The sequence below is a fragment of the Phalacrocorax aristotelis genome, chromosome 13, assembly GCF_949628215.1.
Source record: "Phalacrocorax aristotelis chromosome 13, bGulAri2.1, whole genome shotgun sequence".
In the NCBI taxonomy this organism is placed as follows: Eukaryota; Metazoa; Chordata; class Aves; order Suliformes; family Phalacrocoracidae; genus Phalacrocorax; species Phalacrocorax aristotelis.
In genome coordinates this window covers 8,106,469-8,121,143 of record NC_134288.1, presented here as the reverse complement: position 1 = coordinate 8,121,143, position 14,675 = coordinate 8,106,469, and the positions used below count along the sequence as shown (strand labels likewise).

Genomic DNA, 14,675 nt, shown 5'->3' with positions numbered 1-14,675 from the left:
TATTTTGTTTAGTTGTAGGTAAAACTCCACCTTCCTCCAGTGCAAGCACGCAGCCTCTACCAGAAACTCCAGTACTTACCCGCTCTGCATCCCAGACTCCACCAGCTGGTGTGACAGCAACTACTAGTGCTTCTTCTACTGTTAGTGCTCCATCTGCAGCCACTGGAAGCCCTGTGAAAAAGCAGAGGCCCCTGCTGCCTAAGGAAACTGCTCCTGCTGTGCAGCGTGTAGTGTGGAATTCTTCAAATAAATTTCAGACATCTTCTCAGAAATGGCACATGCAGAAGGTGCAGAGACAGCAGCAACAGCAGCAGAGCCAGCAGTCTCAGTCACAGCAAGCTCAGTCCTCTCAAGGGACAAGATACCAGACAAGACAAGCAGTTAAAGGTATACACTTTCTAACTCAATGTGCTGTGATGCCATAATTCCTCAGTAGTGATCTCAGTGCTCCAAGGCTGCCTAACCAGGAGTTCTTCCATATAAACAAAATCTCAAAGTGTGGTTCTACTCTGATAAGTGACTTTAAAATACAAGAGCTTATTCACCATACCTGCTCTTTCTGGTGTGTATTTAGAGTCATGTCTACTTATTTTAATTACAAAAAGTTTTTGCGTGTACCTGTATAAATATTTTTGCCATTCTTAGCCATTACAGATTTGGGAGGGTGAACTGAATTATTTTCTGGATTATGTGATAAAACCATTAATTATTCCATTTGCATGATTACCACTATCACCTCAATATATACAAACGATCCATTTTTATCTGACAATAAGCTGATCTGCATGTTTTTCATAGAGTGTAATTTGATAACAATGAAATTACCCAGGCTACATTTGTCTTTGAAAGCCATGTTGCTTAACTCTTAACAAGACTTGGATGCTAGTTAACTGAGCAAACAGCCACAGCATTTTAGAATGTTGTCACAACTGTTTTTCTTACCGTCCCTTTGCCGGAGGTTTCCCTAGTAGTAGGCACATGGTAATATAAGTTCATGCTTCTGTTGCTTCACTTTGTGAACAGCAACTTTATGTAAATCTAGCTTCATCTATAATTTCAAGTCAATAAACTGAACTGTTTACTGGTGTGCCTAATGAATAGGTGTTCTCCATTCTGCCAACGCTGCTGGCAAGCCAGTAATTTCATACAGAAGAGAAATTTAGGAAATGGGTCACATGCAAACATTTACCAGAGCCACATTTCTCTGGTCCCAAACTGCTTTTCTGACTGTCATTTAAAAGGTGTTGAAGAAACAGTATCTTTCTACTTGTAGACTGCACAAATTTGACTCAGAAAAATAGATGTGAAAATTGGTTAAGTCTTATTTTTAACTGAATCATACTTTAGTATAAAAGCTTAACTTTAAATGTTCAGCCTATGAGTTTGTTTTATCAATGTTTACTATCTAAAAGTATATCAAATGAAAACCATAGATGTACAGATTTCTTATATACTGAATTGCCATAAACAACAATATAGTACGTAGGGGTAAATCGAATACCTTTTTTATTTCAGTAATTCCTGTTCTGAGGATATTGGTAATGAAGACATCTTTAATAATATTAATCATTAAAAATATATTGAAAAGTATTGTCCCAAAACCTTTTTTTCTTAAAAATATTTAAGGCAGATAAGTCATTAGGGATGAAAAGATGAGGGTCTTTGCATTTTGATTTGTACTCTGATTTTTTTAATTACCCACTCTTTAAGATTGCTTGGAATATTGACCAAAGATTGAGAAAACTTCTTTTATCCTGTTTGAGTTAACACTATGAAAAACTTCTTTGCTCTAACGAGTTAATCTGATGTTGCATTCCTTGCTCTGCAGCCAACCAACGGCTAACGTTGATCTGGGTATATGTATGTTAAACATGTTGCAACACTAATAATAATTAGAAACATTAATAACAAAAGAATGGGAGTAACACCAGGGAGTATTACTAAAGTAGGCTTTCTTCAACAGTAGCTTACTAAACCTTGTTTCAGGGCAAAAAGAAAACAAATTCAATAATATGCTTCAGAATTATGGCAAATGAAAATGTCAACATCTAACTTGTGCTCATATGTACGGTATTAGTTGGGAGTTCTCCAAATTGAGAGGTTAGGAAGTGAATACCTAGGAAGTGGGATGGAAGAGTCCCAAAATGGGAGGAATATAGATCTGAGGGAGATTTTTGCATTGGCCAGTTTAAAATAATAAGTTCCAAAGATATATTTGCTTCATTACCTTTAAGCCTTAAAATTACGTACAAGTTCAGTGGCTGGGCACTGTATAATTTAAATGGCACCATTGTGTAATAATGTAAGTCTTTGAAGTGGTTAGGTGCACGCATTTAAGTTAGACATTAAAGTTAGAAGTTTACCTATTTTCATAATTTTTATGTGATTGATCTGCTGTATGTTCTCTTTTCTTAGCTGTGCAGCAAAAAGAGATCACCCAGAGCACTTCCACATCCACTATAACCTTGGTTACAAGTACTCAGCCTATTTCTATGGTTACCAGTTCTGGATCTGCAAGTACACTTTCTTCCTCAGTTAATACAGACTTACCTATTGCAACAGCCTCAGCTGATGTGGCTGCAGATATTGCTAAATATACTAGCAAAGTAAGTTCTTGATCAAGGTTTTCTTGAAACTTTATTTTGAAGTGAACTTTCACATTTTTGGCATTTCAAATTCTGAAATAACTTTATTTTCAGGTTGTCATATGTTATAAATTCATTCTACTAGGTAGGAACAGCTAGATTCTGACAAAAGTGCTGAACCATCATTTTAAAGCTGGCTGAATGCTGCCGTTCCAAGCCAGAGTGTGTATGTGATAGTCTTCAGCTGCTCAGACACTTTAGACCCTTTCCTTCTCATGTTCCCCCGTTGCTGCTTCTTACTTATGTTGCATTGTGTTTTGGACCATTTTCTGTTTTCTCCTAAAGGTGTAGATATCTCCTCGGCGTCATATTTACAGTAAACATTCATATTTCTTCATCTGTGTTCAGTAATGCATATTTAAAAATGTGGTTTTGTTTTAAAATACTTTATAGCTTCATCAGATGGTAACTTGTCATAAGTGTGTATTCATGTATTAAAACAGAAGCTAAGTTGCTAAATAGAAGATGTAGTGTAATAATTGTATCATAATAGTGACAGTGAGGGTTGGGACATTGGCTTTGCATAGATGCTCTTAGCTCTTTATTTCCTTTTATAATATTCACCTTGATTTTTTTTAATTTGAAGTTGAGTACCCAGGCATTAAAAGCACCAGAATTAATCTTGACTATCAACTTTTGATGTTCTCATTCAACTGTATGGTCTTAGTGGGATTCTCGGTGGTCAGCAGTTTCAGTAAATGTCTTTATTTTAAGTTATTTTTTTAAACTTTTTTTACATTTTTCCCCCCAAACTTATGGGTTTTATGGTGGTGTGTTTTTTTTTTTTTTCATAAACAATGGCAATTTCTTGGAAAAGTAGAAGGTCAAGCAGTTCACCAGTTTAGGACACACAAATCAGAGTCCCGATCAAAATTGTTGTGTTCTAACTTCTAAATAGTTCTCTAAAAGGAGACCCAGATAAATATATAGTGAGATAGGGGCATTGCTGATAGTAACATAAGTTCACATTAGAGTGGTTGAAGGGAAGTGAGAGTGGGTATATATCAAATAAAGTGGTTTTTTTCATTTTGTCTTTCAGATGATGGATGCCATCAAAGGAACAATGACTGAAATATATAATGATCTTTCAAAAAATACTACTGGAAGTACAATAGCTGAGGTTAGTGTATGATTAAACAAAAGAAATACTGCTTGTATTTTAAGTATGAAAGTTGCAAAATAGTATTTTACTATAAGTACCATATAACTATACCTACAAAGTATTATAAATTGAGATTCTCTAGAGATCCTAACTTCTATCCTGTTTTAGAAGTAATGGTTAGAGTGGTAGAGAAAAACCCTCAAAAAACATCAGATGGGTTCATTAAGGTAAGCAGCAAGAACAGTAAGTCATCCAGCCCAGATCCTTAAAGCTTCTGTTGAGGAATTAATTTTGTGTCACCTTGTTTAAAATAAGAAATGAAGTAGGTTTTGGTTTTGTTTTTTTTTTTTTTTTTATAAAAAGTATCATTTTTTAAAGCATATATTTGTCTACCAGAGGAAGAAGATTTGAATTTACTTGTAGTCCAGTAGCTTATTCCAGTTATGTAATTATGACCGTAGGTTTTAATACTTTTTAAAAATACTTTCAAAACTTTTTGCATTTTTTATGAAATGCTATATATTGTTTTTAATTCTCTCTGAAGATAGTACTTAGTATCTTTTAAGTGTTTACTTTAAACTTGGAAAAAGCAGATTAAGCAGTGTAAACGAAGTACAAATGTGAACAAATGAAGCTCAGAATCAAGTGTGATGGTTTGTTTGCTTGTTTTAACCAAAATAAGGAAGTCACAATTTTGAGCAACAATATTTGTATTCCCTGTCCACAGTGAATGAAAAAATTGCTTTCCTAAGCCTCATCTAATAAAACAAAACAAAGAGATTTCATGCTAATAAATGCAAGCAAAACTGAGGAATAGGTTTTCTATACCAGTCACAGAAATTTGAGACTTGACTAATTTCAGAGGAAGCAAGAGCAAGTTTAATAGAAGTGGGTTTTGTTTTCAAACAATCCTGTACTATTTATGGTAGGAAAACCTAGCAAACAAATATTTAGAATACATCAGACTTTGGTTTGGGGTTTACTAGAGTCCTGTCCTCATGTTAATATGAAGGAGCCTTGATGTAAGTGATGATCAGGCTCTTTGCTTTGAGCATGTTTTTCTAAATAATAATTACTTATTATACACTTCACCCTGTTTATTATTACTATTAAATTTTTAATATTTAGATTCGGCGTTTGAGGATCGAGATAGAGAAACTTCAATGGTTACATCAACAGGAACTCTCAGAAATGAAGCATAACCTAGGTATGGAAATGGCAGTCCAAAATAGTGTATCAGTCCAAATGGTCGTAGTATGTATTAACCTTCATTATATGGTATTACAAATTGTCCAAGTGAAGGACATAACACCTTATACAATGTGCTGTGCTGATGTTAGCAGACACCTCTTGAGTATGTAGACAAAGTTACTTCTATCTGTGTGTAGTAAGCAACAGGTGTTCAGCCCTCTAAGACAAATTTAGGCTAAAGAGAGCTTTTGATAGGACAGATTAACTCTTTATGCATCATTGGATAATCCCTCTTCATGAGATATTTTATGCTGATTACTTCATTCCAATTCTCATAGGAACCAGGTTCTGTTAATACAGCCCCTGGGGGAACCTGCTTCCTCTGGTATCTTTGGAGATTGTAGCTGACATTTTGGTTCAGATCAGCTGTTGGTGTATATACTTACTTACTTACTTACCTATTTATTTAAACTGAATAGTCAACCTCAACTCAATCTTGATGTCAGACTCTCAGTGAAATAGATTCGAAATACTACCTTAAACAGATAAAAGCATATTCCTCCTAGGAGGAGGATTTTCATCTCTACATGCAGTCCAAACAGCCTTAGGACTGTGCAATATGTTGTCCTTGTCCGCTTTTTGAGTCTCTTTCTGCAAAGCATATCTGGAATGGAAGTGAATTAAGGGCTGAATAACTCCATATTCATACTCATGTCGTTGGTTTTTTAGTAACATTTTGCCTTTCAAATCAGGGTAGACTAGTGTTTCCAGTGCTGCAGTCCAGTTGCAGCAATCTTTGGAATTACTTTACTTGTATTTGCCCACTTTCTTGAAGATTCGGTCAAGCTATCTTTCACTCATAGTCACTCGTATTGACTGAGGTATCAGTTCTCAACTGCATTAATAGTGGGTGGCCCTCAAAGTGATCTTGAAGCAAGGCTCAGATTTGCAGCTTTATTCACAGAGTGATGAGTTTTTACAACTTTGTCAGTGTCCCTCCTGGAACTTTCACATTTTTCGTTGCAAAGAAACCAAGATGCAATGAACAATTGTTTCACTGTTTTTTATGAGAAGAAATATAATTCTCTATGTTTTCTGAATATTGGAGCAGAACAAAATTTTGGGCTTGTAAAGACTACGTTAGCAGCAGCAGCTGCCTACATCCTTTTTGTGTTTATGCTGCATCTAGTGCAGATGGATTCTGATCCTTTGTGAGCCATCTAGAACTATATTGTTGAATGGAAGGTAATGGTTAAGGGTTAAAATTGTGGTGGCAGAATAAGAAAGGATGGTGGAAGACTTTCATTTATTGACTAGGTACAAAACAGAGATGGCCAAATTCAGCAACTATTTTGATTTTTACTTCTAATTTCATGTTGTCTTTAAACTCATGAAAATCACTGTTTTGCACCTTGCTGTTGCGGGGCAGAAAATGCAAAACTCATCTTCCTTTGCATTTTGAGTAGAACTGACAATGGCTGAAATGCGTCAGAGTCTAGAACAAGAACGAGATCGTTTGATTGCTGAGGTGAAGAAGCAGCTGGAATTGGAAAAGCAGCAAGCAGTGGATGAAACAAAAAAGAAGCAGTGGTGTGCTAACTGCAAGAAAGAGGCCATTTTTTATTGCTGTTGGAATACGAGCTACTGTGACTATCCCTGCCAGCAAGCTCACTGGCCTGAGCATATGAAATCTTGTACACAGTCAGGTAATCTTTGCTCTGGGTTGCCTTTGTCACAGCTGGGGTGGGTTAGGGTGGGTGGAATCCAAAGTGACTCAATATTCTTCATTTGCACGGGTGCAGATGTGCCTGTGAAGAGTGACTGTGGACTGGTACACGTGAGTAGTGTCTACTTTCTCTTTTTTCCTTTATTTTAGCTACTGCAACACAGCAAGAAACAGATACTGAAATTAGCACAGAAACATTAAATAAATCATCCCAGCCCAGTTCAAGTGTGCAGCCTACACCCACAGAAACAGCCAGCACCCCTAAGGAAAAGGAAGGTTCAGCTGATAAAAGCAAAGAGAGTGTTACAGTGAGTATCAATCATTGTGGTCACTTCAGACAAAAATAATATACAAGATTTCTCTGAAACCTACCCCTAAAGGCTTCCCTGGATCAGCCAGGAATTTATGACCATTTGCATATTTCAAAGGGTGTGATTTGGGGATTGAGATAGGGAGTTGTGTGGTTTATTTCTTCATCTTAGAAAAAAAAAAAAAAGAAAAAAAAAAAAAGAAAAAACCAATCAAACCCTCCTTCTGTCCTCTGGGAACACCCTTTCCCCTTCACTCATTCCCAATAAAACCTTGTGTTGGCTTGACTCATCCTTCCAGCCAAAGGGGACTGGACCTCTTTCTCTCTCTCTCTCCAGGACCCATCAGTGTAGCTTCTGGTCTGGATACAAGTTGCCTTCTGATAAGCAATACTGACTGCAGCACTTCCAAGCCCTTCTTGCCTGGGGGTTCAGAGGCCAAGCTCAAGACCTGCATTCAAATCAACTTACTTTATCACAACAGACTGCCACTAGGGTACCACAATGTTCCCTAACACTGATACAGCAATTCACCTGGATCTACAGTTAACGGAGCAGTGTGCAGTTACGAAATCCTCCATAGCATCTACTCTGATAGTATTCAGTAGGCAAGGATGAGCAAATGCTCTAATAAAAGGGACTTAACATTGCATATATAGAAAATGTTTATAGAGAAGATTCTGCTTTATAGGTAGGGCTTGACTATTAGCAATTTCAGCATCGTTTTTCTTCTGCCCTTGCAAGATTTTAAAATGAAAAATTTTACGGGGGGGCTGATCCTTCAAACCCTTACATATGATCCCCCACATCAGTAGGAGCCTTGTTGTACTTTAAAATATTAAAAGCAAACTAATTTTGTAGTATTGTGATTCCAGCATGATGTCTCATTGAGATAGTCCTATAGAATTGGGAAGCATAGTAAACTAGAGAGCTGTGTTCATTTCTTGACACTTTTGCTACTGTCTGGTGTTAGATCTCTGGGCTTGACATGTCATCTAAGGGAGTAACTTGGGAAACAGATCTGAAGAGGGGAAAAAAGGATGTGCTGTTCCACCTGAATGCTTTGGTGAAGTTAGTTAAACTCTGGCTCAGTTGATGTTCGTATGCATTGTTTGTGGCAGCACAACCTTTGTATTACTGGGGAAATAGGGAATGGGAGAAAATCAATTACCTAAAACTTTTGCCAGGGAATATTCCAGTTACACAAATCTGGAATTGCTTTCACATAGATGTTCTACCTGAAACATCATGCTGTATACATTGATCATGTTCATAATTTGAATTTTGTTTTATTAACAAAGAAGTAACCTGTGAATTCATTAAGATGCAAATTTTTAACACAAACAAAACATCCAACATAAATTTCATATAATAATAATAATAATAATAACAACTAGGTGGAATTTATGTAAAAGCTGAGACTTCTACTGAGGTTGCCTGTGCTGTCTCTGCAGATAGCAACAGGTGTGACAAGCAACCAGCCTATAAAACTGGTCCAGGTACCGCAGACCACCACCTATATTCCAACTACTCAACCCACAATTGTAAGTACAATATCATCATTTAAAGTCTGCAGTAGTACTGTTCCTGGCATTAAAATTGCTCACTATTTCTGGGGGGTTGTCTCCGTCTGCTGTTCTATCAAGATATGAATTCACTGGTATAGTCTCAACTTGCAGTGCAAAATGTCTTATTTTGCTGTGCAACATTCCACCCTTTCATTTCACCATTCATTATTACAAGGATTCAGAAATCGCCATTAAGTATAGCAAAGGCGCTGAGGACAGTCAGACTTCCATTTTACATTATTATGTTAGTTATTTGTCTGTTCCATGTATATACTTGACCACAACATCAATGTAAATATACAGAATTCATTTAAAATATCTTTTAAATATCTTTTTGTCTACAGTATCCTAAAAAGATTTAACTAATTCTGAGCTATGCTTGATATTCCTGTGACATCTCAGTAACTACGAAAGAAAATATGCATTCATCAGTAGTGTATCTCCCATGCAGTCTTGCACATTAGCGTTATGAAATCATGAGAAATAGCATTGGAATCAGGCCTGGTTTTTTCCATCAAAGACTTAACCGAGGGCACTTGAATCCCCTAGTGTCAGTCACAGGAGATGGGACAGAAGTGAGTTCCATTTTTGTATTTTACTCATTGTAATATCCCATTCTTTCAACTGGTCGTGTTCTGCAGTGCTCACTTCAGAGTCAGCGTGGCATCTGAGCTGATGCTCCCCTTACCAAAAGGAAGTATGCTGATACTGCCTGGGTAACTGAACGGCACGCTGCCTCAGTGGTGGGTGCAACAGAGAGGCCCCTGGGTGGATAACTGCAGTTCAGTTCCGACCGAGGTAGTTTATAATAGTAACTATGTACTAATTTAACAGTGTACCTTAATCACACTGTGGTTGTGAGGCCTAATTCGCTATAGAAGTTACTCCGTCTGTCCCTCCTTGCGTACACACACCACGCGCGCGTGCACGCCCCCACCAGCTGCAGGATACATGCCTCTGTGCGTGCGTGTCTCTGAATACATGAACACAGGGACATGCACACGTACATACAGTGTTTCATAGCCATTATATTCCACACAAATGTTACTGCTCTTAGCGGGGATCATGACTTTTCACATTCCTAGCAGCCTTTTAACTCAACTCATTTTGTCTCAACTGAGAGCACTGTGCACCTTTGCAGCATTGGCCCTAAGTTGCTTGGACTGAATTACTGTAACAACAAGGTTTTATGTGTGTTTTAAAATCAAATAGCAAACATCAAAGGCTTTAGGCTCTTTTGTGAATAGCTGAGAGTTTGTAAGATCGTAAGGTGGTTTTCTGTAATATTCAGAAAGACGGCAGTTACCTTCATCGGTTTTCTGTAATACAAAGTGTATTGAGTTATGTAAAGCATCGTTGGAACGTCTGAAAGGTTTTGACCTATTTGTGCATGTTTAAAACTTTGTACACATTTGCATTAGTCTTGCACAGCTACAGACACCTCTGTATCCTAACGACTGCACGTGCAATTTAATTCATTTGAAACCTTAGTGCATGTTTAATATGTATGCAAAATGTACATATGTGTAAAATTGGCAGAGGTGGAGAATTGACCTCTCAGGGAATGATCTTAACACATTTAAGGAGTCTCGCACATTCCATATCCTGATCGCTATAAGAACTGAAACTTAATTTTTTCATTTGTGTAAGTGTGTATTTAAAAGGTGACTGTGGCAACCTTCATTTCCCCACCTGTAGTACTAACAGTGATTTACATAATGGCTTCTTTAGGGTTCAATTTGCACTTTGTTTCCAACTAGGAATTTCTTCCTCTGAACAACTTCCAGGGTATCTCCAGGTACCATTTCCATTGAACCCTGTGTACACGTCTAAAAAATAATTACAAAATGGCAGTGACCTAGAATTTATTTATTACATTGGTTCTGTGTCTGGTTTTTATTAGTTTCTGCAGATAAAGTAATGTAAAAATACGAATTCATCATCTTTGCATTCCAGGGAATGGAATGAGTAGGCTTCTGGAAGGCATAGACTTTGTCACAAAGGAGCTGATAAACTCTGTAGGCTGTAATCCATCTCAGTAGGGATACTCACAGTCTCTGTTGAATACCATTAAGACACTAATGTGGTTTCTTAAAGCAGTGTGGGGAAACATTGGGCTTCAGTGAACTTGTGTTTCTTCTTCCATGTTCTCTTTGGAATGTCACACTACCATCGGGGGAAGGTCTGTGCATCCCTTTCAGATTCCTCAAAATCTCGCTTCCTGTTTCTTCCAGCAAACATTGTGAACTGAAATGGATGCATTTGTTTGATCGCCAGTTGTGCATCACTGGAATTGTATCAAAACCTACTTGCAGTTTGTGTGGTATAGACACTTCTAGACTTTCTCACATTTTTGGAGGAAGGTTAAGACCTACAGACTTAAGATTCAATAAATCCTTTTCCAGATCTTCCAGAGTGATGTGACTTGACCAGATTGTTCGACATTCTTGTGCCTTTGTCTCTGCATCTGTAGAATCAATTACCACCTATAGAGATGTCCTGAAACTTCATTTGTCAAGATTTATAAATCATGATCTGTATGATGGAAGTGAAAACTTTATTCTATATTAATATTTTTACAGGGTGTGTAAGACAGCTCACAGTAGTGCTGGTGTTTTTGTTCACGATTTGTGCAAAAGTTAACTTAAGTACTTTTTTGTTCAAATGGATGTTCTTCGTTCTCTTCGGCGTAGGCTGAATGCATGGGGGAGCTCCTTTTGGGGAAAAGATTTAAGTAACGTGTAACAAGAATATACTTATAAACAAGGGTATTTTTGTACTCTGGTTTGATTTGTCAAAACTTTTTCAAATGACAAAGGATTTCTTAGCCCTTTTTCCTCTTCCTATGTATTAGTTTGGGGAACATACATAACTGGATGTAGTAACTATGAAAACCTAATTCTCCAAGCACAGAGTGTGTACAGTACCTATAGGACCACCTGTCCCTCTAATTATATAATAGTAGTAATAATACAGAAAAACTCTTGGCTGTAGGAAAGTGACACTACTTTCTACCCTGGAATGAGGTAATATTGTGGTAATAAAGGTATTAATTCTTGCACAGAATTGGAACTTGTTCTGGATTTTCCCTGGAAAATAAATCTCTCTTTCTGTGGTCATGTTTATGTGACCTTTAACATAACAATATGTTTCTCTTGGTTTTAATCCACAGACCATTCCTGTAGTGGTAAGTCCTTCTGCTGGGACAGTGGCAATGAGAACTGGAGTTCAGTATGTTCAGACCACAATGCCAGTCCAAGTACGAAGAGTCTAACTGCTAACGAGAAGTCCATACAATTGTTGGAATAAATAAGTCTAATAGAAATGTGAAAAATAAACACAGTTCTTTGGATTAACCTCAAAGGTTCAGACTTTAGCTTTGTACATGTGTACAAAGCATTAACTACACTACATTAATGTAAAGCATTAGCGCTGGCTTAGAGAAGCTGAGGACAGGTAAGATCCATATTAAATCTATGCTTCTTTTGTAAATAATGTACAATTTGTGGATGTCATTAAAGTTAGAGTACCATCTCCTTTTTATATTTGTATTGACTTTAACTTATAAAGAGCGTTTGAAGTTGGAAAAGGAAGGTTTCAAACAGCCTTATCACAAGCTATAACACTGAAAACTGGTCTTGGGATCCTGCAGTTATGCATCAGATAATGTAATCATGAGATTCTGAACAACCCGACTTGCATTTGGATTGAAAAACGTTTCTGCACTTTGAAACTCTTGTAGAATTTCTTTTGAGTAACCAAGTGATGAAGGGCATCTTTTTGCAGTTAATTGTATTAGGCAAATTACGATATTTCCAATCTGTGGACCTGAAATACATAAAGATTTACATTGGTTTTTTACAGTGACGAGGCTGTTAAAACTTACATTGTTTACAGGTCGAAATTAAGTTCAAATTTCATTCAGGCTAATATCAGAGAAGTTGGAAAGTGTAGTACCAGCTGGTTGTAGTGTGATTTCTGATCATCGGTATCAAAGATTGGGAAAAGTAAAGTTTGTTCCTGTGCTTCACAGTTCAGTTTTCTGTTTTCCTAAAATCCTCCAAAAGGACTTTGAACAAGAGCTAGGTGTGGAGAACACGGATCGGGGACCGTGGGCAAAGGACTTTTGATGCTGGGCCAGAGCATGTATTATTTATATGATGGAATTTATGTTTTTATGTAAGCATGAAGCAGTACAGTATGAGAGAAAGTAACCCATGAAAATGCTGTCTGTTACACTTATACTGTAGTACCATTTTGTATGTTGTGTAAAACGAAAGCATTGAACAAAGCAAAGGTGATGTATGTATATGAGAAAATTAATTGTATGATATCATTCCAGTACATTCTGTTGTACATTTTAGTCATGTTGATTTCTCCCATTGTTTATAAAAGAATGCGGTTTGTACAGTCTCCAGCTAGTACCCATATTAGAGGGAAAAAAGTATTAGAAGAAAAAGGCGAGAACAGAATATTCGTGAATTGCAGTTGTGTCAAAAATAGCCTAGCTGGCCTTATTTGTGAAGCATAATTGCTTTTAGCATATGGAAGTATTTTTTCACATTTTCTTTGTATAAAATTTGTATTAAACTTAAAGATCTTTTTTGACAATTGTGTTTCTTTGTGACTAAGGTGACACACACGATATGCTTTGGGTTCCTCCAATTTTTCAAGAAACTTCACAATTTTTTTATTAAACTGTTTTAGAAAAATGTTCTGTGTTCCTGGATTTCCAGTTTCGTTTCAGTCTGGACAAAAGCTCATTTCTGCCCTCTCCAGGTCATAGATAATTTCACTTACGTTGGGATCTTGTCTCGGCAGTGTGGGACCTTTGAATCCAAGCCTGTCAGATTTGAGAAAAAACAAAGCAGCGCTGGCAGTCTGTAACCAAGAAGCCATTTATGTCTCAAATCCGGTAGCAACCATTTTTCTCTCCCTTTTAACAGCAGCAAAGGTCCGTTGCTTGGTGCGTAACACCTAGGCGTCAGCTGGATTGGGGTTGGGCCGATACGTGGAGTCTCGTTAGGTGTATTTGTGGCCTAGAAATTGGGGGCTTTTGTGATGAGTACGGCTGTAGCCCTCTAAGAGGGCATGAATTAAGCAAGGCTGCTGTGTGTGTCTTAATCACCTGTTAGAAGGAACAGGGAACTCCCGAAATAGCTCACCGTCAAATCCTACTATGAATATTGTCCTCAAGTTCCTACTCCTGTAGTTGCCTTCTTACATGCGTTTGTAAAACAGCTGAAGTTAATGTTCCCAGTGCTGCTGTTTAAAGAAAGCACAAATCTTGAAGCTTGAAATGATGTTTTGGCCTTCCTCGTGCGATTTGAACGCTGGCATCACTGAAACAAGCTCTTGTGGTAGGAGGAAAAAGGGAAGAGATGAACAAGTCAAAAATTGTGATAGGAAACCACACCGCTTTCTGAAGCCTGTTTCAACCGATGGTGTTTTCTTCTAATGGGCATTGTTTTTTCATTGAAAGAGTTTTCTTTCCTCATGAGAAATAATAGGTGACCAAATCCTAGTAAAGATTTCTGTAAATATAATAACTCCCAACCAGAGTTATCAGCTCAAGATCAAAGTATCATCTTGGATGTCCTGGTGATTGTATTGTTTCCACACTCTAGCTAGTTACGGTATGAGGTCCGTTGGTTTTGTGAAGATTGTTTGCGTTAACTGAAGTGGAGGAAGAACACACCTCTTGTCTGGGCGTTACAGGAGGAGATGACACTGATGTGGTATGAATTCAGAAGATAAGCTGTGACTTGCATTAAGGTATGATTGGATCCCAGGACTAGGCATAAGCTGCATCCATCGCTTGTGCCTAGAGTATCCCTCCACCCTCTGCAGTGTATCCTGTGTTTATTTTGGATCCAAGTATTTTGGGAAAAATTACTGCGCTGAGTCTGGAATTTTTGCCCCTTTCTGATGGTCTGATGGTGAAGGTTCATCAGCTGCAGTTCCTGACTCAGTCCTGGATTGCAGACAGGCTCTGCATGGCTGCCCTTTCATCCTCCAGCTGCAAAGGGTGATGCCAAGGATCAGGTGTTGAGCTGATGGGAGCCGGGGGGTGTTAAATGGTAAATAATGGCCTCTTTGGCCATATTCAACCCTGGGGAAACCTGTTTTCACTCT

At 37.6% G+C, this 14,675-nt stretch overlaps 1 protein-coding gene across 10 annotated transcripts in view; it reads left to right on the top strand.

Moving 5' to 3' along the window:
- ZMYND8 (zinc finger MYND-type containing 8) overlaps nucleotides 1–13,151 on the top strand; it is an 82,570-nt gene extending 69,419 nt beyond the window's left edge. For 4 of the 10 annotated variants that reach the window (XM_075108986.1, XM_075108988.1, XM_075108993.1 and 1 more), the window contains 7 exons: nucleotides 13–387; nucleotides 2,416–2,606; nucleotides 3,685–3,765; nucleotides 4,876–4,954; nucleotides 6,405–6,644; nucleotides 6,815–6,972; nucleotides 8,427–13,151. In XM_075108986.1, coding sequence (XP_074965087.1) covers nucleotides 13–387; nucleotides 2,416–2,606; nucleotides 3,685–3,765; nucleotides 4,876–4,954; nucleotides 6,405–6,644; nucleotides 6,815–6,972; nucleotides 8,427–8,624 — 1,322 coding nt within the window. In that variant the 3' untranslated portion in view covers nucleotides 8,625–13,151. Of the gene's footprint in view, nucleotides 1–12; nucleotides 388–2,415; nucleotides 2,607–3,684; nucleotides 3,766–4,875; nucleotides 4,955–6,404; nucleotides 6,645–6,814; nucleotides 6,973–7,311 lie in introns of all 10 variants that reach the window. The other 6 variants (XR_012663047.1, XR_012663046.1, XR_012663045.1 and 3 more) reach the window with 6 other exon arrangements.
- The last annotated feature ends 1,524 nt before the right edge of the window (nucleotides 13,152–14,675 follow it).